General features: G+C 32.1%; 1 protein-coding gene across 3 annotated transcripts; it reads right to left on the bottom strand.

Annotated features, from left to right (window-relative positions):
- Nucleotides 1-10,081: 10,081 nt before the first annotated feature.
- On the bottom strand, nucleotides 10,082-16,823 carry LOC130820368 (uncharacterized). 3 transcript variants are annotated; one of them, XM_057685715.1, is made up of 11 exons: nucleotides 16,524-16,816; nucleotides 16,311-16,378; nucleotides 15,732-15,839; nucleotides 15,524-15,640; nucleotides 14,379-14,996; nucleotides 13,485-13,798; nucleotides 13,154-13,253; nucleotides 13,014-13,073; nucleotides 11,644-11,727; nucleotides 11,375-11,491; nucleotides 10,082-10,663 (listed from the first exon to the last, which is right to left on the bottom strand). In XM_057685715.1, the coding sequence occupies exons 2-11, from the start codon at nucleotides 16,368-16,370 to the stop codon at nucleotides 10,361-10,363; spliced, it is 1,881 nt and encodes a 626-aa protein (XP_057541698.1). In that variant the 5' UTR covers nucleotides 16,371-16,378; nucleotides 16,524-16,816; the 3' UTR covers nucleotides 10,082-10,360. The 3 variants fall into 3 exon arrangements, with proteins under 3 accessions (XP_057541698.1, XP_057541697.1, XP_057541700.1); XM_057685714.1 differs by having other exon boundaries at nucleotides 16,311-16,823; XM_057685717.1 differs by lacking the exon at nucleotides 16,311-16,378 and having other exon boundaries at nucleotides 16,524-16,823.
- Between the last annotated feature and the right edge of the window lie 6,124 nt (nucleotides 16,824-22,947).

Genomic DNA, 22,947 nt, shown 5'->3' with positions numbered 1-22,947 from the left:
TGAAATAAAATTGTCTAAAAAACGATGTAGACACAAGATTCTATTTTAACCCAGAAAACATATGATCTAAAATCAATCTGATAACTTAAATAAACACCTCTAATATTCGGAAAAGAAAAATTTTTAACTCAATAAGCAACAAATTGTTGCACTAGTAGATCTCTCTTAAGTAGATATCAAATCAAATTTCTTTAATTCCACCAACCTTAAAATGCAAGAAAGTATAGCAAACAAATCTAACGTTGTGTATAGATAAGATTTTAGGTGGAAAAGAACGCAGTGGAAGGGCAAGGGAAGTGAAGTGAAGGGAGTGATTAGAAATTATTTTTTGTTTGTTTAAAAGGTAAGTTCGAGGAAGAGAAAAACTATTTCATTTCTAATCTTTGAACTTTCTGAGAGCTTTAGTAATTACCGAAATTAAAGAATTTAATGCCTTCAAATTCATCCATATCAATTCTCACTGCTCCAAAATTCTTATTCAAACAACAAAGGAAGAATACATTCCTTCTAATCTTCACCCTTTCTTTCACTCTAATTTTCTTAATCCAAGCACAACCTAATGTTCACTAAACTTAGTCAGGAATCACTATTTTAGTCTGTCACGTCCCCACTTGTATATAATATCCCTGTTGAAACTTATAAAATAATTCGCTTTTGTACATTAAAATTTATAATTACTTTAATGAAGTATCCGACACTACCTACAATACCGTCACTAAAACATGTTTTCTATTTTTGTTAATTATTGCGTCACCCCTTGAAGCAATCTGAGGGGTAAAGTAAATACTCTCTCAATTCCTCTTATTGAGTATCATTTTTGTATTTTGGATTATGCCTCTCATTTTGCATTATTTCTATTTTTGGATAATGGTCAATTTATTTTTTAATCCCATCCATTCATTTTAATTTTCTTTTAGTTCCATCCATATAATTCATTTTATTTTTTTATATATTATTAAATGTCTATATTTTCCTTAAAAATAATATTTTTTTTCTTTACTACTATCCTAAAGGGACATAAGAGTATTAGAAGCAAAATGAAATATGAAAAGTGATTAAAAATTTAAGACAACGGTATTAGCAGTTAGATATGGCATACAAACTACAGTTGCATAAGAGAAGGAAACATCTACTCTTTCCCACCAAAATTTTCGCACTTTTTATTTTAATTTGTTCTATTAAATTTACTTTATTTTTATTTTTAATCATGATTGACACTATTTCTTTAGCTCTCATCTACACCTACATACACATTATTTTCACTTTCTCATAACACACTACGTTATTCATTGTTTTTAATTTCTCTACTAATTATCTTTAAGGCAGAATTGATAGGAGAGAGGGAGTATGTTGGACGGTGTAGTTTTTCTCACATGAACAATATAGTCTAAGACTTAAACAAAAAAACCCATATTTTATTTCAATGTTCATGTGCAATAAATCATTTGTTAGTTTGTGCAATACTAGGTGTGTTGCGCCATTACTCATTAGTATTGGCTTGTCATGGTTTGGCTTGGCATGGGATGGCATTCTTAAATGGATCAGCGATTCCCAGATCGATCTGTTAAAGACAGTGGAAGATCCAACAAGGCTGCATTATGTAGTAACCGCCACTTTTGTCTTTTTTTCACTCTAGATATTAAAGAGCCATCTGATAATTTGAATTTTTTGAATTCGTTCGGTAGATTTTTTCTAATTCTGTTTTCTAAAAGATTGTCTCATATTTTAATTTTGCGGTCTTTTAAATATTATTATTAAGTTTTTTTTTAATATCACGTTTGGATAACAACTTGAAGAAAAAAAATAAGGAAAGAAGAAAGGAGGAGAGGAAAGAAATGATTGATAAATGGACATGAAGTAACTCTTGTTTAAGAAAAAAAAGGAAGGGATAAACCATCTCAATTCTCAACACCCCTCTCATGCGAACTCTCATTAAGTTCGTCTGTGAGAGTATTCAATTAAGGTAGGAACATCATTCTTTTTGGACCTACTATTTTAATTTTTGTTTGAATTATTAGCTCGAATACCATGTTAAATTAGACTGAACGTATTGCGAATGTCACTTTATCATCAAAGAAACACCAGGTGCATGTTAGAATAATATCTTTTGATTACTAGAATCTTTTGTATAATCAATATGATTATAAAGCATATTAGGTAAATATTTAGTTTCCTAAACTATAGCTTGTATTATTATACATAATATCATTCCTCCTAATGAGAATGGCAAGCATTTCAAACCAAATCATTCTTTCATGGTATTATTTGCTTAGGTTTCTTGCTTTCCACTTCTTCCTCTTCCACCACCCTTGCTGCCACTCCTCCTTTTTTTCTTGTTTCCTCAATGGCATCTCCCACAAAAATTCATCCCGCAATTTTGGTCACTAACATTAAAACAAGCGTGCCTATCCAACTTGATGAAGATGGCTCCAATTTTCATACTTGGGTCACTTCATTTTAAGCTTCATTGTAGAGCTCACCTTGTGGATTCTCACATTCTTCCCAATGACTCCTCTAAAGCATTAGTTTCTAAAGATTCCGAATGGCAACGTCTTGATGACATTGTTCGCACATGGATTTATGGCTCTATTAGTCCATCCCTCCTCCAATCCATAGTTCGTCCGGATGATTGTGCTTTTGATGCTTGGAATCGTATTGAGAACAATTTTCAAAATAATAAAACCTCTCGCATTCTTCATCTTGAGTCTCAATTTAATGACATTTCTCTCTCAAATTTTCCCAATGTGAAATCTTATTGCAATGATCTTGAAACTATTGCTACTTCTCTTACTAATCTTGGCACTTCCATCACCGATAATCGTTTGGTTCTTCAACTTCTTCATGGCTTGAATTCGGAATATAAAACTTTTCGGTCTTTGGTTCAACATATGAATCTCATTCCCTCTTTTGATACTCTTCGTTCTATGTTAGAATTGGAAGAGCGCCCCAATCATAAACACAATTCTCCCGCTCAAGATTCGGCTCTTGTTACCACAAATAAAGCTTCTTTTTCAGAAAATTCAGCCCATTTTAACAACCGCGGCCCTCCCCACCATCGTGGTGGCCACCGTCACTCTCGTCGTGGTGGCCAGACCAGCCGTGGCAACCACCCTAGCTCCGCCAGTAATTCTGGCCACTGACAACACTTTCATCCTAGGCCCAACCTCCCTTTTGCTTCTTCGCCCAACAGACACTCTTCTGGCCCACAATCCTTTCCCTCTTACTCTTCCCCTTATTGGCATAACTGGGCCGGACATCCTTGGGCCTAGCCTGCTGCTCCTTTTCCCACTACACCTTGGGCTCCTCCTTCTCAATGCAATGCATGTTCTGCTGGTCTTCTTGGTCCGCGACCGGCACAAAGTTATCATACCGGGACTAGTGCTTCTATGAGTTATGTTCCTACGGACATCGATCATGCCATGAACACTCTCTCTTTGTCTACTCCGGATGAGCATTTTTACATGGATACCGGTGCCACATCCCACATGACTCGATCTCAAGATACTTTACTTCCTTATTTTCCTTTAAAGCATCAATTCAATAATGCTATTGTTGTCAGTAATGATAATTTGATTCCAGTTCTTAGTCACGGGCATATTTCTTTTCCTTCCTCCCAAAAATCCCTTACCCTCAAAAATGTCTTACATGCACCTAAACTTATTAAAAACATTATTTCTGTTCGTAAATTCACTCATAATAATATGGTTTCCGTTGAATTTGATCTGTTTAGCTTTTTTGTGAAGGATTTGGCCACGGGGAGCATCGTTCTGAGATCTAATAGCACGGGTGATCTTTATCCTTTCCCATCTACACATGGAGCTTCTCCTACTTCCTCCACGTCATCGGGTTTTTCCGTTTTTTCTTCTAGTATTTGGCATTCCCGTTTAGGACATCCGGGCAATGCGGTTTTAAATTCCTTGTATTTTTCTCGTTTAATTCAATGTAATAAAGATCCTACTTTTGTTTGTCATTCATGTCTGAGTTCTAAGCCTTTTGATATTGTTCATAGTGATTTGTGGACATCTCCTACTTCTAGTCCATCGGGATATAAATATTACGATCTTTTTCTTGATAATTATACTAATTTTTTGTGAACTTTCCCTTTATTTCGCAAATCTCAAGCTTATGATGTGTTTGTGAATTTCAATACATTTGTTAATACCCAATTTGAACTCAACATAAAATCTTTCCAATGTGATAACGGGGGTGAATTTGACAATATATGATTCATCAATTTTGTACTAGTTGGTGCATTACTCTTCGTTTTTCTTGTCCTTACACATCTTCTCAAAATGGCAAATTCGAACGCAAAATCCGCTCCATCAATAACATAATTCGTACTCTTTTGTGTCATGCTTCTCTTCCTCCATCTTTTTGGCCTCACGCCCTAAACACGACTACTTATCTCCTTAATATTCTCCCTTCTAAACTCCTTGGCAATCTCACTACCACTCACTTTCTTTATCATAAGTCTCCTACTTATACTCATCTACGGGTTTGTGGGTGTTTATGTTTTCCTCTCTTTCCCTCTACTACTATCCATAAACTCCAACCTCCGCTCCGTGTGTCTCTTTGGGTTACCTTTCTTCTCATAGGGTTTACAAGTGCTATGATCTCTCATCCCGTAAAATTATTATATCTGACATGTTCTTTTTGATGAGGCCACTTTTCCCTTTTCCCGCTCTCATACACCATCCCCCCACACTTACCAATTCTTAGATGATCCTCTTCCTCTCCTTTTACTCAAAACAGCCCACACTAAACCCCCTAACCAACCTACTGGGCCTGCTGCTATCTCTAGCCCAACTGAAACCCCTACTTCCTCCCCCTGCTCAAGCCAGTTCCTTTATTGGCCTGCTGCTACCTTCGGCCCATCTGCAACCCCTCCTTCCCCTCCTTGCTCACTCCAGTCCCCATCTAGGCCAAATCCAGCTTCCGGCCCAGCAGCTCTCCCACCCAACATTATCCCCTCCTCCTCTCCTACCCTTCCCCCTTTCACCTCTACTGGGCCTGCCTCACGCAGCCCAGTACCTTGCTAGCCCAACTCCCCCTCATCCTCTTCCCATACCACACCTCTACCCTCCCCACCTGGCATGGTTACACGCAGTAAATATGGTATTTTCAAACCTAACCCCAAATACTGCTCCCAAGCCTTGTCCGTTTCTTTTTCTTCGTTACCCAAATCTCCTCTCCATGCCCTTCATGACCCGAACTGGAAATTAGCTATGCAAGAGGAATTTGATGTTTTAACTGAGAATAGCACTTGGGATCTTGTCCCTCGTCCACCTAATGCTAATATCATTCGGTCTTTGTGGGTGTTTCGTGTAAAGACTAAGTCCGATGGTTCTTTTGAGCGCTATAAAGCGTGTCTTGTTGGTGATGGTAAATCTCAAAGGGACGGTATTGACTGTGATGACACTTTTAGTCAGGTTGTAAAACCTGCTTCTATTCGAATTGTTTTAAGCATTGCTCTTTCTAGCTCTTGGTCTATTCATCAATTAAATATTAAGAATGCTTTTCTTCATGGTTACTTGACTGAGACTGTATACATGCATCAGCCTATGGGGTTTCGCGATGCTGCTCGTCCCGATCATGTCTGTCTTTTTCGCAAATCTTTTTATGCCCTCAAACAAGCTCCACGTGCTTGGTACCATCGGTTTTCCAATTTTGCAACTACTATTGATTTTTCTAACAGCATCTCTAATAATTCTCTTTTTTTTTACTTTCATGGTTCTGATATTGCTTATCTGTTGTTATATGTGGATGATATTACTCTTACGGCTTCTTTTGATTTGCTTCGTGAGTCTCTTATGTCCAAACTTAGCTCTGAGTTTGCTATGAAGGATTTGGGTCCTCTTAATTATTTTTTGGGTATTGCTGTTAATCGTACTTCTACGGGACTCTTTCTCTCGCAACAGCGATATGCCTCTGAAATTCTTGAAAAAGCCGGCATGTCTCAATGTAAACCTGTTGCCACCTCCGGGAAACTTCGCGCTAATGCTGGTTCTCCTTGTGATGATTCTACATTGTATCGTATTCTGGCTGGTGCTTTGCAGTATCTTACTTTTACTCGACCAGATATTTCATATGCTGTTCAGCAGGTTTGTCTTTATATGCATGATCCTAGAAGTGAACATATGGCTGCTATTCACCGCATTCTTCGCTATGTCAAAGGTACTATTCACTATGGTCTACAGTTGTATCGCTCTACTATTTCGACTCTTTTGTTCTATACTGATGCCGATTGGGGTGGTTGTCCTGACACCCGCCGCTCTACTTCTGGTTACTGTGTTTTTCTGGGTGATAATTTGATTTCTTGGTTCGCTAAACGGCCGCCTACTGTTTCAAAATCTAGTGTTGAGGCTGAATATCATGGTGTTGTTAATGCTGTTTCTGAGACTTGTTGGATTCGCAACTTACTTCTTGAGCTCCGCTGTCCTATTACTACGACTACTCTTGTCTATTGTGACAATGTTAGTGCCATTTATTTAGCTGATAATCCAGTGCATCATCAGTGCACTAAGAATATTGAGATCGACATTCACTTTGTTCTTGAAAAAGTTAAACGTGGTGATGTTCGGGTGCTTCATGTTCCAACTCGTTATTAGATTGCTGACATTTTTACCAAGGGTCTTCCTCAAGTTTTATTTAATGATTTTCGATCCAGTCTCAGCGTTTGTCAACCGCCCAATTCGACTGCGGAGGTGTGTTAGAATAATATCTTTTGATTACTAGAATCTTTTGTATAATCAATATGATTGTGTAGCATATTAGGTGAATATTTAGTTTCCTAAACTATAGCTTGTATTATTGTATATAATATCATTCCTCCTAATGAGAATGGCAAGCATTTCAAACCAAATCATTCTTTCAGTGCACACACTCCATAAGCTATCATCCCAAAATTATATGACAATGCGAGGAAGGGCTCTAATGATATATAAAGTGTGCACATTATCTTGAATTTATCGATGTGAGATAAACTACCCAACCCTTCAAATTACTCTATTTCCATTTTATTATCCAAATAAAAAATCTTATAATCCTCCAAATTCCCCCTTCTTTTTTCCTCGATTTATTTACATACTTCCAAACACATCCTTAAAATTAAAATCCACTTGAAAAAGAGTGCTGTTGAGCCAGTAATTAATAGGAATACTGATTACAACTCTAAAATAGTACTTCTAACAACCATTACCTGATTCGTTTTAGTCCTCTATTCATAATTAACTTTGGAATTACACCATATGTACTTCTATTACTTAACTTAAACCCATGTGCATAAGGCAAGATAGGGACCATCATCATTTACCCCCTTTTAAAAAGCAACTTTGCTATTGGGCAATTTTTTTAGACACAATGTACTAGTTAACTACTCAAAAGTTATCATATTCAAAAATATAATATAGCAATCTCAACAAATTAAAAATACTGTTTTTAAGAAAATTAGAAAATCCCGTGCTTGAACATCCCATGTTCATGCCTTCATGGTTACATTAATATTTCTTCAGTCTTTTGAGTTTGCAACATATGATTCAAAAAATTTTACGTATTTACATTATATGGTGTAAACTCAGACTGACAGAAACACTCTTAACAGATTCCATTGGCAATTTTTACATGATTGCCAACCCAAGATGTTAGTAGTGTCACCAATTAGAGGTGTTTTTAGGAAGGGGCATTATTATTTGTCGCCACCCTTTTCATTTTATCGCCACCCCCCCTCCTAATGAAATTACGAATTTGCCCCTGATTTTTAAAAATTTACAAATTTGCCATTGAGTTAATAAATTTTCATTTTCATTTTTTTTTAATTTTTTTTAATTATTTTTATTTATATTATTATTGTTATTATTATTATCATAGTTATTATTATTATTATTATTATTATTATTATTATTATTATTATTATTGTTATTATTACGGTTATTATTATTATTATAACGGTTATTATTATTACGGTTAATAATAATAATAATAATAATAACATTAATAATAAAAATAATAATAATAAAAAAAAATTAAAAAAAAATATCAGTCGCACATTTTGTGCAATTGATATTTTTTTTTTTATTATTATTAATTTTATTATTATTATTATTATTATTATTATTACGGTTATTATTATTAATTTTATTATTATTATTATTATTATTATTAATATTGTTGTTATTATTATTATTATTAAATTAATATTTTTGTTTTAATTATTATTGTTATAATTGATGTAAGAAAGAAAGCATAAAAATTGACAAACACAAAACACACAGAATTTACATGGTTCACTGACAATGTGTTGACTAAGTCCACATGCAGAGGAGAGAAAAATTTTATTACTAAAAGAAACCCAAAATACAAATATTGGCTAGATTATAAAAAATAAGGGTTTTTAAATTACTCCGATACATAAAACCTTAGCCAAAACAGATTTTTTTGGGATGATGCAAAACTAATGCCCAAGACTCCTTTTATAAGGAGAAGAATAACAAGCCTTTGTTATTCTTCCGATGTGGGATAATGATAAACATTAATCTTCCAATGTGGGATAATGAAAAACATTAATCTTCCAATGTGGGATAATGACAAACATCAATCTTCCAATGTAAGGTTATGTCTTGAATCCCACATTGGAAGATTGATGTTTGTCATTATCCCACATTGAAAGATTAATGTTTTTCATTATCCCACATTGGAAGATTAATGTTTATCATTATCCCACATCGGAAGAATAACAAAGGCTTGTTATTCTTCTCCTTATAAAAGGAGTCTTGGGCATTAGTTTTGCATCATCCCAAAAAAATTTATTTTGGCTAAGGTTTTCTGTATTGGAGTAATTTATAAACTCCTAATTTCTATAATCTAGCCAATATTTGTATTTTGGGTTTCCTCTAATAATAAAATTTTACGCTTTCTTTCTTACATCAATTATAACAATAATAATTAAAACAAAAATAATAATTTAATAATAATAATAATAACAACCACAATATTAATAATAATAATAATAATAATAATAAATTAAAAAATACAAGTCGCACAAAACGTGCGACTGTCAATTGCACGTTTTGTGCGACTGGTTTGTGCGACTGTCAGTCGCACGTTTTGTGCGACTGTCAGTCGCACGTTTTGTGCGACTGGTATTTTTTTTTTATTATTATTATTTTTATTATTAATTTTATTAATTTTATTATTATTATTATTATTATTATTATTAATAACCGTAATAATAATAACCGTTATAATAATAATAATAATAATAATAATAATAATAATATAAATAAGAATAATTAAAAAAAATTAAAAAAAATGAAAATGAAAAGTTATTAACACAATGGCAAATTTGTAAATTTTTAAAGATCAGGGGCAAATTCGTAATTTCAGTAGGAGGAGAGGTGGCGATAAAATGAAAAGGGTGGCGACAAATAAGAATGGGGTTTAGGAAGTTGATAAAGAAAGGAGCAACTTTTTTATAGCTTAGTGATAGACAGCACGGATAATGTTCAATGTTGTCCCCGAGTACAGAGACATTGGTGCAGTATTTGCCTATTTGGCACTGTAGTCTTTTTTCACATTGGATCCCTTGTGATCTTTTGCAAGTCAGGGAGCTTTATAAGCTTTGGAAATGGGGCAAATCATTGTCTTCACACTAATGGTTTATCTCATAATCGATAAATTAAAGGTGGTATACAAATTTTTATAAGTCGTTAGAATTCTTCCTACTATTGTCATGGATTTTGATGGTACCTCGTTGTTTTAAGAAATGTATACACCTTGTGTTTTCCAATTACACGTTTGCATTTTCAATAAGTCCAGCTCAACTTAACAATATGATCTTGGCCAGGTTTAGTTTTTATACAAATTGGTGGCTCAAATAGTTATAAAAAAGAAAAACTAATTTGGAAAACAAATTTTAAAACAAAGGTTGCTTTGGCCATCTTTTTTAATTGGCTAACAAATATTTCGATAATATATGACTCATACAACTGACTTAAAAATTAATGTATTAACTGGTGAAATAAGTCAACAACCAATTGTCAAACATCTGTAAACGTTTCTTATTTTCTTATGAAGATAGTATGCATCAAGCAAAAATAGTCTAAATTCATTGATTTATAGTTTTGAATAAAGAGTGTAAAGTGGCAAAAGATGCAACAAAAGGGACTAATTACATAAAACCTAAATAATCAATACATAAGATCCATTTGTGGAAGTATACAGATTACTTGACTTCACTGCCTCACCAAAAACAACTCAAAAAAGAAGAAAAAAAAACTTTCTATGTACTTTTGTATAGCTTTGTGCTCCTAAATTACAGACCCACACTTAAGGGCTGAAGTAGAAGAAAATCAAAATAAGAATGTTAAGGATGTATGATATACCTGAAACTGAAATCATATGGAATTACTTTTACTAAATCTGATACAGGAACTTTTCCTTTGTTCTCAAGGCAGCTAAGTGCTTCTTTCTGAGATTCGTCTGGTAATTGAAGACAAACCCACTCAACTAACGACTCCAAATCTTTTGCAAAGTCGAGTTGATACCAATCTAACAGCTTTGGTAGAATAAACTTGTCGTTCTTTGAAACTCCGACTGATGCTTGCAGATACTGCCTCTTTGCTACTTCTAACTCACTTTTGATTTGTGATGCCGTGTATACTCTCACCTGTTTTTTTAAGAATTCAAAAAGTTGTTTGAGCAACTTGGAACTATATTGAGGGCAATACAAGAGTGTAGGAAAAATGGGAGGGGAAAGAAAGGCAGGGGAGGGGAGGGAAGTAGCGATTTTTCCTTCTAAATCTTTCTATTGTAGGGGGATTAGTTTTTCACACTTTCTATCCCTTCAATTTCCTTCTCTCTGTTTCGCGTTCCTCTCTATTTGATATCCAAATGAAGAAAGCGTTATCCTTCCATATCCCTTCCATTCCTTTCCCAGCAATTACATCATAGTGCAAAAACAAGGTTTTCAATCTAAAGAAACTGATATTTTCCATGTTGTAAAGGTGTTAAGAAACCGTGTATTTGACCATTTCAAGCAAAATCTCATCTGTTCACCAAATATTTGGCGTTACGATAAACACATTATTCTTATTACCACATCACTGTGTCCGTTACCACAATAGCAATCACGATCACTACCACATTTTGCACTATGATTATCCAAACAATTGTTTAAAGAAACATATGGCGATGCGAAGAGTTTTTAAGATACTTCATTCTTAATTGTATATACAATTTTCATTATCTTCAAAGCAAAAGATCCTTACGTCAAACTTCAACTAAGGTCATAACTTGAACTCCTAATCGGCATCAACAACTATGTCAGACCGTCTCAATTATCGATTAAACCAAATCTTATAGAGGTTGGAGTACTCACAGCCGGAGAAGACCAACTTCCACATGACAAGGCAAATGTGACCAATGGTTCCACGCACTCCAAGCCAAACATCTCGCTTGCCTTCAAGTCATCACCTTTGGCTGTTTTTTTACCGCCCTGTTAAGAACATAAAGTACAACAACATCACTAAATATGACACCTCTCATCATCATCATCATATTCAGTGTATCCCGCCCATAGAAAAACAGATATAAATATGACATCTATGAATGCCGATATCCTTTACATCCAATTTGTTGCCGTTTTACCTGTTTTACATAGAATGGTAGTCTTAATATAAAATGTTCGATCGTGATCGCATTCATTCTCTGGCCTCCCACTGTTATAGTTGCCTGTTGTAAACAAATTATAATATGTTAGTTGTCAGGATCTTTCCCAAAGAAAGCTACATATTGCTTGAGACAATATCCATTAGTATAGCTGGCATAAGAAGGTTATGACAGTTCATGATATTATATTCTTTAGAAGGATAGATCACATGGAAGATGGAACAGACAATTTGATCCAAAGTGTACCAAATTGACTCATACATGTACAGGTATGATCCATTCAGAATAGATTACGCATAAATTTGGCCACATGTTTGGATCGGAGGAGAAAATTTCTATTTTATGTCAACACTTAGATTTTTGAAAATAGAAAAATAAAAAAACAATAGGAAGGCATCACAAGAGCAAAGCCTAGTTATAAACATTGACTTTATATGCAAATAATTGCAAATTTAAATGCTAATTTGGTAAACCTTGGTATTTTTATATATTCCTTTCAATAAAGATCAAGATAGTTCTCTTAATATATATAGAGAGAGAATTTAGATCATGTGAAAACCAATTAAGTTATGAAAACTAAAAACAAGTGTACATAAACTTAGATAGTGTACATATTGGGGGGCAATTTTTAAATAATTAAATATTTGCTAAAAGATGTACACACATGCTTAAAAACTGTAGATATTCAGATGCCATTTCTATAAATAATATGAATTTTTTTCTTCACAAAAACATGTATGGCCTATAAGATAATATGTAAACCTTTTGCCACAATGTGTATATTTCAGTCTGATTTTCAATTTTCACCCTTTAGTGGTTTTCACATGATCCTGCCCATATATATATATATATATATATATATATATATATATATATATATATATATATATATATATATATATATATATGTATATATATATATATATATATATAATTCGGAGATTCGGATAACGATCTCGTACAAGCAAGTGAAGGGAGGAAATGAATATTCCAATAGGTGGTAGGGAATCGAACCTCTATTACACGGATAGAAGAGAAAACCCTCAACCACAAAGTAATCGCATGACTCGAGATATCTTAACATAAAAGTATAATAATGTAGAATTTCTCATTCTTAATGTGTGGTCATTAAAGCACCTTAAATATGCAAGGCACTTTTCTAGCTTTGGTCGAGGAAAAAGGTGAAGAGGATAATGATAGTATGGAAAAGCCATGGAATAATTTAGAATGGGGCTTATAGAAAAAGAACTAATAAAGCAATGGAATGTAATGATCTAATAAGGTAGTTAAAATAATAGAAGTAATCTATTACAATGCACATTGGCACAACATGGGTAACGTACTCTTACCTCACGCATCAATAAAACAACCTTTTCAGGACTGTCTGGTATTCCATGCTCCAGAAAAGCCTGAAAGCAGCATAATTTTCAGCATGAACCGTAATTTTTAAGTTAAAATGTAATGATAGAACTTAGTGATGACACCTTACATTCATCAAGCAAGCATTGTAAGTGTTTATCCAAAATGCAAGCTTATGCTGATGGCTAAGACCGTCCAAGCTGACTCGCGCAAGCTTTCCAAGGAGTAGCCTAAATAATTACATGAGCAAAGCAATTTTAATATATGGACACGGGGTGTTTAGCAATTGATTGGCTCGGCTCGGTTGCATTGACTTTTTTTGTCACTTTCGCTTAACAATTTTCAACTGTTTGACCAACTAACAAGCTAGCCAAAAATCCAATTACCGCAACCAAACAAGGCTTTAAGCCACATCAAAATATACTTCTACAAAGTAAAAGTCAAGGAAAATGCAGCCTTACTTAAGTTTATGAAGCAAGAAAAGGGCATTTCTTTTCCGTTTAAGATCAAAAGAGATAGCATCAACGGTGCAAAAGTCTTTGTAAGCACCAATATCTCTTTCCTTGAATTCTGCAGAAGTTCCATAAGGATCTTGAAACTCCAAATCTTTCTTCTTTTGGCGTGAAATGAACGACAAAGAATAAGGAGATGTGTCCAATGAAGTCCCCTTATCATTTGCTGTGCCCATCCTCATAAAAATGCTACACAAGCATTTCAATATATCCTCTGAGATTATGTTTTGTTCACTATCTCCCCCTAATTCCTTGTTTACTGGCTGAAAAAGATTGAAAATGTTACAATTATGATAGAATAGAATTTGTTTCAAGTTCCTAATAAGACTACCGAATACAATAATATTTCATTACCCCAACGGCCTGTTTGGTTAACGGTATTAATCGATGGTAATAAGAATGATTTTTTTTTAGTGTAAATTTTCATGATATGTATCATTTCATTCCATGGTAATGAAAGTTTAATTATAAAAAAGTATTTTCGTTCACAAATTTTCTTTATCGCCTAATACCACATGTTTAAATGATAATGCAATGGAATAAATTTTACGAAGAAAATAAGATTACTAAAAGGAGAATAAGCATCACTATTAAGTTTGTCAAGAGATATTCCTACCAAAATTACACTAATTTTCTAATTTACCATTCCCACCATTTAGTACCGATTACCAAACAGGCTGCAAGAGGTTCCCACCTAAGCGGAGTTATAGTGTCAAATATACGCACATTACCCTTTTACGTAATAACAAGATGTCGTTTTTGATCAACTAATCCAAAATAGCAAACATCCCCGGCAACTACACCTAAATAAAAAGTGCACATAACTGATGAACACAAAATTACCTCTTTTCTAAGAGAATTCACCGGCTTCTGAGATGTTTGACGTTTGAAAGATTTCTTAACCGGTGTCTTCACTCTAGAAAGTTTCCCTTTATTAGCAGACTCCACAGAGATACCAGAATCACTAAAACCCTGTTTCCCATTCATCAAATCACTCGATTTTCGCCTCATATGATGACCAACAATGTCCATACTTCTATTTGTATTGCATCCTTTCTGTTTACAACTTTCCATAGAATCTGCAGTAGATTTTGGTTCATCTACAGGACCTTTTCCATTAACCATATCACAAGAATTTCGCAAAGTTTGATCAGACACAATGTCAGATGAAGTCGAGGCGGTTCTGCCTAACGACAACGATGATCGATCAGACACAATGTCAGACGAATTCGATGCTGTTCTAGCAACTGACAATGGAGATTTTTCTGAATCAGAATGATCTTCCTTAGATGAACACCTACTCAAAATTCGCTCGTAATAATCGACTGGATTCTCTAATTTTCTCTTTGAGCATATGAACACAGCTTCCTGATACAAATTATGCCTATAACTCACAACCTGTTCTTCGAGTCGAACCACCTCCTCTTCCAACACAGCAATTTCTGCAAGAAGCTCCTGTGTCTGATATCAAAACACCCTTCAGAAATTCATGTAAAACCCACACCATCACTCAAAAATAACAATAAAATTTGGAATATTTTAGCTCAATTTCTAGCATGAACATAACAAAAATACATTATAGGCCTAATGTTAACTAATACTCCTCATCTCATTGAAATTACTAGAGCTTTATATAACAAATGTATAACGGCCCGTTTGGTAGGTGGTATCATAATAAGAATGAAAACTAGTGTATTTTAGTTAAAAAATCTCTTGGCTTCCTTGATGGTCATGCTTGTCCGGCTTCAATCATCTCATTTTCTTTGTAAAATTCATTCTCATGCATTACCATTTGTAAAATTTATAAAAAATCTCTTGGCTTCCTTGATGGTCATGGTAGGTGGTATAGATGATAATGAAAATTTATAAAAAAAAAAACTTTTTGTGATCAAAGTTTCATCACATGCAACTTTATCAAGGATCGGACGCGCAAAATAAGAATCAGAGTAAGATAGGATCTAACACACTACTCAATGAATTTTACTTACATTTGCAGGAAGATAAGGAGGAAGACGAGGAAGAGCACCCAATGGTCTATTAAAGGCTCTTTGGAGAGCTCTATGTATGTTCTCTTCATCTCTAAGCTTTTTCTTCAACTTATCAACCTAAATTTCAATACCCAATCAGATAAAATGGTCAAAAATTACACAAAATGTAAAAAAATACAAAAAAATTAATGGGTTTTTTGTTCAATACATCTTGCAATAAGGCCAATTTCTTCTCTTTACTCTTTTGATTACCCCTCATTATTGTAGCTTTCTCTGCAATTGCTGATCTTATTCCCTGCATTTCCACCTTATTCTCCTGTGACAATTGCCAAAATGAGAACAATTATTACATACAACACTCAAAAAATATCAATAATCTGAAAAAGATAAGGCAGATATTAAAAGTAGTAAAGAAAAAAGATAATTCTCTCCTTTAAGAAAAGGGAATCCTAAATCAGATTGATAAAAAGATTAAAAAGCAGCTTACTTTCTCTATCTCAATAGAAAATGAATTTCTACCCTTTTCCATTTCCTTTCTTTCTAACACTACACCCAAAATATGCAAGAAAAATTGATATAAATGCTAAAAACACAAAAAAATTTTAAAAAAAAATTAATATTTCAAAGAAATTTATAAACCCCAATTGCCCAATTAACTATTTCTATCACTAATTTTTTTGTAAGTAATCAAACTAAATTAACTAACCCTCCAAGAAAATTTCAAAAGACAGCTGGAAAAAATTACAGAAATTTCAAAAAAAATAAAGAAAAAGCTGAAGATTTATACATTATGACGATTAAGAGGATATTTACGAATCTGTTGAGACGTGCGAGGTTTAGTGTTCATTTCTCTGACTTCATGGGCAGCATGCATATCAGCATATAATCGATAAATTATTGGAAAAATTCAAACATAATAAAAAGAAGTGAAATTGAACAAATGGGTATTAAAAATTATCAAAAATTAATGAAATTTTGGTAATTTGATTTGATAAAATACCATTTTTTGAGCGGGAAAAGGATTGAAATTGAATTAGGAAAGAAACCCAGAAACAGAAATGTGCCTGGACTTTGATGAAAGTGAATTGTGATCTCAGTTCCTTCTTATTATAATTATTATTAATTCTGAAGATCAGAAAATAAAATATAATAAAGTCGAATAAAGTGAAATAAAATAATGTAGAACAATGGAGTAGTATTCTTAAAGAATTGAGATTTTCCAGAATGAGTAGAAGAAGAGAGAGTCTTGGAAAGAGTGAAAACCAAGCTGTAAGTAGAAGTGTTTGAGCTTAAACGGTGTTCACTGTTTTGGAGTTTTATTAATGGATTGGCATTTATGTAATAGGGAAAATTAGCCCAAAATTCTATTTTTACGTTCCGTTTGATTAGCGGTACTAAATAGTGGTAAAAGATATGATTTATAATGTAAAATTTCATCAAAAGTTTCATATCATTCCCATGGTAATGAAACTTTGATCAAAAAAGTTTTTTTCACATATTTTCATTACAATCTAATACCACCTCTCCAATGGTAATGTATTAGAATTAATTATGAAGAAAATGAAATGATTGAAGTTGGACAAGCACGACCATCAAAATAGCCAATAGATTCTTCAACTAAAATTACACTTTCATTTTCATTACCACCATTTATTACTACTATCAAACGGGGAGTTAATGTTTTTCTTAATCATGGAAGGAAACTAGTATTCTCTTTTGTAGAGTTGTATAAATTTTATTAGAATTTTTTCGACCATCAAGGTATAAATTTTTCTTAATTATTAAGTTAAATTTTGGGTCAGATTTTATTGGAGATAGGAGTAAAAATTAGAACTTTTAAAGGGCATGCTTGAATTGGATGTAAATATTTAAGGGGTAAAAAAAGTCAAAGTAAGAAAACGAAGTTGATAAATGAGAAATTAGTGAAATTTGATTGTTGTACAGGTGGAAGAATAGTTGCAAAGTAATGAAAAATGAAGAGAGTTCTCAACATTATGGGGTAATTATTTATCCTTGAGAAGAGCAGGGGAATGTATTTCCTCCACAATAGGGGAAATCATCTTCTTTTCCCTTCATTATTTTTATTTTATGCTCATTTTACTTTCTCCACAACTATCTCAACTACTTCAAATGCGTCTCTAATTCTCTATTTGCATTTATTTCATTAGTTTGACTTTACTTTCCCTTTAAATATTTACATCCAATCTAGGCATTCCCTAAATATTCTCGGTTTTCATTTGTTTTTTTCAATTTACTTTTTGCACAAATTCCAACGGAAATTTAAAAGTCAATTAATTTTAAATGTGAGTTTTTAAAAAATTTTAAAAAGTTAACATTTAAAAAATATATATTTGAGACGAATCTATCAAGATCCTACATGAATATGTTTTTTTCATGTACGTAGATGAGAAATCATAGTCAAAGTTCAACTAAAACTTGCAAAATTCTATTTGAGAAGAAAATAAACAAAGGAAGTGTCAATCTCTTGTTCAATTTTTCAAAAATTTGTATAGATGTATATGCATTAAGATTATATATGAGCATGTTTCATAAATGATTATTAGTTAGAGTACTAATTGGTTGTAATTATTGTTTATTAGAGATAAAGTAAAAATTAATTGTTGGTTGTAATTTTTAAAAAATATGTACAAATGTAATTTGGGTCCAATCACATAAAATAAGCTTTTATAAAAATAGTTGATAAACATTAATTGTTAATTATTTATTTGAGATAAATAGGTTAAAAAGTCACTTAATACCAAATACCTTTTTTCTATTTTACTAGTTGAAACGCAAAAGCCAATTACCAAAAAGCAAATGGAAAATGCATTTACCAAAGGCAGTCATGGTCTATTGTTTCATATTAAGAGTTTCCAAATATTCAATATATTGTGTAATTTAATATTTGAGGCCTTTATTTTTAGAATTTTTGTGCGAGTACATATTACATATGCTTAAAATCACCTCTTATTTTTATTCTCCTTGATGTTCTCTAAATGTGCTTCATTTTGTTTTTTTCTTTTTCATCAAGCAACCTTAATTTATATTTAATTTTTAATCTATAAGTTAAAGTACTGTTAAATGACATTTCATTTAACTCATTTGAATGTAATTTTATTTATATTAATTTTTTTAATCAAATATAAAATTTTATTTGAAAAAGTGATATATATTTTAAATGAGACAAAATCCAATTCTATAATGTGTTAATGTTAATTCACTAGCTTTTAATATTTTAAAAAACAAATACTAAGAACATTTAGTCGTTGATAGGTCCAACATAATAGGATCAAATATTGTAAATGCTGTCGTATTAAAATTCAGAATAAGTATAACTGTATAATTGTTGTCATTTATGTATATATTAAAAGAAAAAATGGCCCATATGAATATTTGTGTTTTTTCTTCAATCATAGTAGAAGAAAAGTAGCAGTTCAGTTTTTTGCACAAAAATAAATAGATGTAATTGAATAAAAGAAAATGAAAGGGGAAAAGTGTTGATCTGGCATTGTCGGTGAGTGGGGAGGTTGAGAGTGGCAAGATATAGTCCTTGTCTTTGGAATTTGGGATGGTGCTCCTAATTAATTAGATGGACCTTCTTAATTATGCTTGTAAGTGCAAAATTAAAGTGAGCACCTCTTAAGTATGTTGAAATATGAGTTTCGTCTTATCTCAATTGAAGTATGTATTATTTTTTTATTATATTCACATGTTATCAACATGAATTGTGGTAGAAAGTATGCTTTGCATCTCGTCTAGCATTTTATGTTTTATAACTGTACTAAGTATATTGATGTTGATTGTTACTTTCTTTATTAATATATTTATGGATAGTATTATTCATTAGGGATATTCAAAACTGAATTATGAATTCGATTAGGATTGAAAATTTGATTTTTTGATTTTTTGGTGGTAAAAATGTAATCAGATATCTATAACTTGATATCCACTTTTTAGTTTTTTAATTGTTAATTTTTTCTTATGTTTATTCAATTATGTTTTTAGTTACTTTTGTACTTAGATCCATTGTAAGACTCTTGTATGCTTATGATCTTTAATATAAAATTGAATTATATAGTTACTAGTAAAAAATATAATTATTTCACGTAGATATTTTATATTACAAAATTTCATTCATAAACAATTGATAAAGAGCTAATTTCTATGAACACCCTAAACAATTGTTAAAGAGCAAACATAATAGTAGATATTCGTGTAGACATTCATAAATATTTATAGTAAATATTCATAAACATTGATAACAATAGGCATAGTGGTGGTTTGATTTCATCTAATTTAGGATTTTGATATCATCTAATCTTAAAATAATAAAACAGTAAAAAAATAATTCATAAATTGGATCAAATATTCGATTTTTAAAAACCTCAATCAGATCGAGTATCCGGTGTTTGGTTTTAAAAAGGATACTTAATCTAAATTATTTGATTTTCAAAAAACTAAATTAAAATTTAATTTTCTAAATCAGATATCAGATATTTTAGATCAGATTATACACCCCTAATCTCATCAATAGTGATTTTCCTTGTTTCCTCGTCCTCCTCTACGCATTAGAATTTATATTTTCTATCATTTTGCTCTAAATTTTTAATTTTATTCTGATTAAAGGTACCCACATGAAATGATGGTGAACCAGTGGTATGATGAACTCATTTGTAATATTAGGAAACTGAGTTAAAAATGTTAGCTATGTTTTGCATGTGATCATTCACATGGTTAAGAATTAAGATTACACAACATACTTGTGAAGTAATGAACGACCCAAATTGTGTACTAGGAGTTCATTCAGGTACATCCATGGTATAAATATCATTTATATTAGGATTTATATTAGGATTATTAAATGATGTCGATATATTTTATAAAAAAAGAATTGTTTGATGAGATTTTAACTCGTATTAATATTGTCACATAGCAGTGTTTTTACTTAGCTCTATATGATTTTATACATAAGTTGAATGTTGATCTCTATATGACACATCAACATTAGTTTGACATTTTGCATTTCCAACATAATCAATTCAAATATCTTTTTAATTCATGTTTTGTATGAATTTTAACCTTATTAGTCAAATGCAGGCATTTTAACAATCAACATCAAATAAACAAATTTCAAGCCTAATTTTTATAACTAATATCAAATAGACTAACTTCGGGATCAACAATGACAATGTAGGTATTTGAAAGAAAAACACTTAAAATCAATAGGAGTAGTAATTTTAACAATAAAATTAATTCTAAAAATTAAAACACTACGTTGAAATAAATTAAATAATCTAACAACAATGACAATCATTACAAGAAAAGTTATTTTTAGCAATAGAAAAAGTCGTTGCTAAAAACCTGATTTCGTTGCTAAAAATGATTTTTGCAACGAATCCATTGTTACGGGTACAGCCGTAGCTAAAGCTTTTAGCAACGACTATGGTGGTTGCAAAAGGTATCTGTTTTTTGCAACGAGTTCTATTGTTGCAAAAGAAGTATCGTTTCAATTCTTTCCAACGTTTTTAGCAACAAAAAAGCTCGTTGCCAAATTTTCTGCATTTTTAGCTACAACTATTTTCATTGTTAAATATCTGTTTTTCACAACAATTCAAGTTGTTGCAATACATAATAGTCAATCTTTTGCAACGACTTTACTGTAGGGAAAACAATTAAGTAAAATTTGTTATTAGTGTTATTAGCAACAACTATTACCGTTGCAAAAAAGATACACATTTTTCGCAACGACTTTGTTATCTTATGAAACAACCTACAATCTATATATAAACTAGACAATTAAAATAATAAATAATTTATAACCAACTAAACTAATATCACCGATTATCATTATATATTAATTCGTATCCCAAAATATCACACATCCCAAATATTATCGTGTGTCAAAAATATACGTAATTCATATACATGTAACGGATAACCAATTTTCCAAAATAATTCTCCTAGCACATACAAGTTTTCATGCAAAAATTTACAAGTGAAAGACACTTTGAAAAAGTCCAAAAATTTACAAGTGCACATATAGCTACTTCATAGCCCAAAACATCGCGCATCCAAAATGCTTGTAGCTATCACCAACTTTGTCATTGACTACAAAAAATTTCCAACGAAGATATGTTTGCCTGCACCAAATAATTTTTTTAGTAATTAAAAATCAAATGAGCCCCAATATTGAGTACTTTATAGGGAAAGCATTTAGCATGATATTCACAATCAAACCATCCCTACACTTTTTGTTGAGACATAATAAGCAAAGCATTTAGCATGATATTCACTAACAAAAACATTACGTGTATAGGGAAAGCATTTAGAATTTAGCATCAAACTCACAATCAAACCATCACAATTCCAACTCAAACATAGCATGAAGCATATGCTAAAGACCAGAACCCATGACAACAAAATCCAACATGAGCAGCAATACTTCTAATTGGACTAAAATGCCAACCAGCTAATGCCATTGTAACTAAAACCACAACACAAGCCGCCAATACTCCTAATTGGACTAAAATGCCAACCAGCTAATGCTATTGTATCTATGCACGTTAGTTTTACATATACATCGGCTCAATGTTGAGTTGTTTACTTACATAAATAGTTCATAAATAGTACATAGTTTAATTAAAGAAATACCTTAAATTTGTCAGATCCGTAATACTTGATCAGATATTCCCATTAAGGTTGGGGTAAATTTGTCTCTAAGACAAATGCATACATTCGGAAGTAGTCGCTAGACTTATCAATTTCAAACTTCTCCTGCACAAAGAAGGTAAGATGATAAGTACAACCAAAACTAGAAAACTATAGTGCTAAATAACTGATATTAATAAAGAAATTAGTAACTAACATAACCTGTATTTCCTTCAACATACCTTCTCCAGCTTGATAAACCACAAGTGGGACACTCCATCAATTTTTCATGCTCTTTCCAATAAAGAATACAATCATTTTCACAAGCATCAATCTTATAATAATCAAGGCCCAAGTCTTTAATGAGTTTCTTAGCCTCGTAATAAGAAGTTGGAAGGTAAGCGCCATAGCCTTAACGTTCTAATTGGAGTAAACTATCAAAAGACTTATCAGACCAATTATTCAAAACCTTTAAATGTAATAATTTAACAATATATGACAACTTAGACATTGTTGTGCCATGCATTGTTAATGGTTCTTTGTACTCCTCTAAAAGTTTGAAAAACTTTTTTGCATTTGCATTAGGTTTCTCATACTCCTCAACATTATTTAAAGCCTCTTCAGCACTCCCAACATTCATAGTACCAACTCCATATGCATCTTGCAACATTGTGAAACCACTATCAGTGTCATTGGATTCATTAACATCATCCCCATCACTTGATTCAACTAATTCTTCCCGTGAAGTTCCCAAAAAGTGTACTTCTCATACATTC

This window comes from Amaranthus tricolor, chromosome 8 (genome assembly GCF_026212465.1).
Source record: "Amaranthus tricolor cultivar Red isolate AtriRed21 chromosome 8, ASM2621246v1, whole genome shotgun sequence".
Classification (NCBI taxonomy): Eukaryota; Viridiplantae; Streptophyta; class Magnoliopsida; order Caryophyllales; family Amaranthaceae; genus Amaranthus; species Amaranthus tricolor.
The sequence above is the reverse complement of the archived record's forward strand: the minus strand, read 5'-3'. Positions and strand labels throughout refer to the sequence as shown.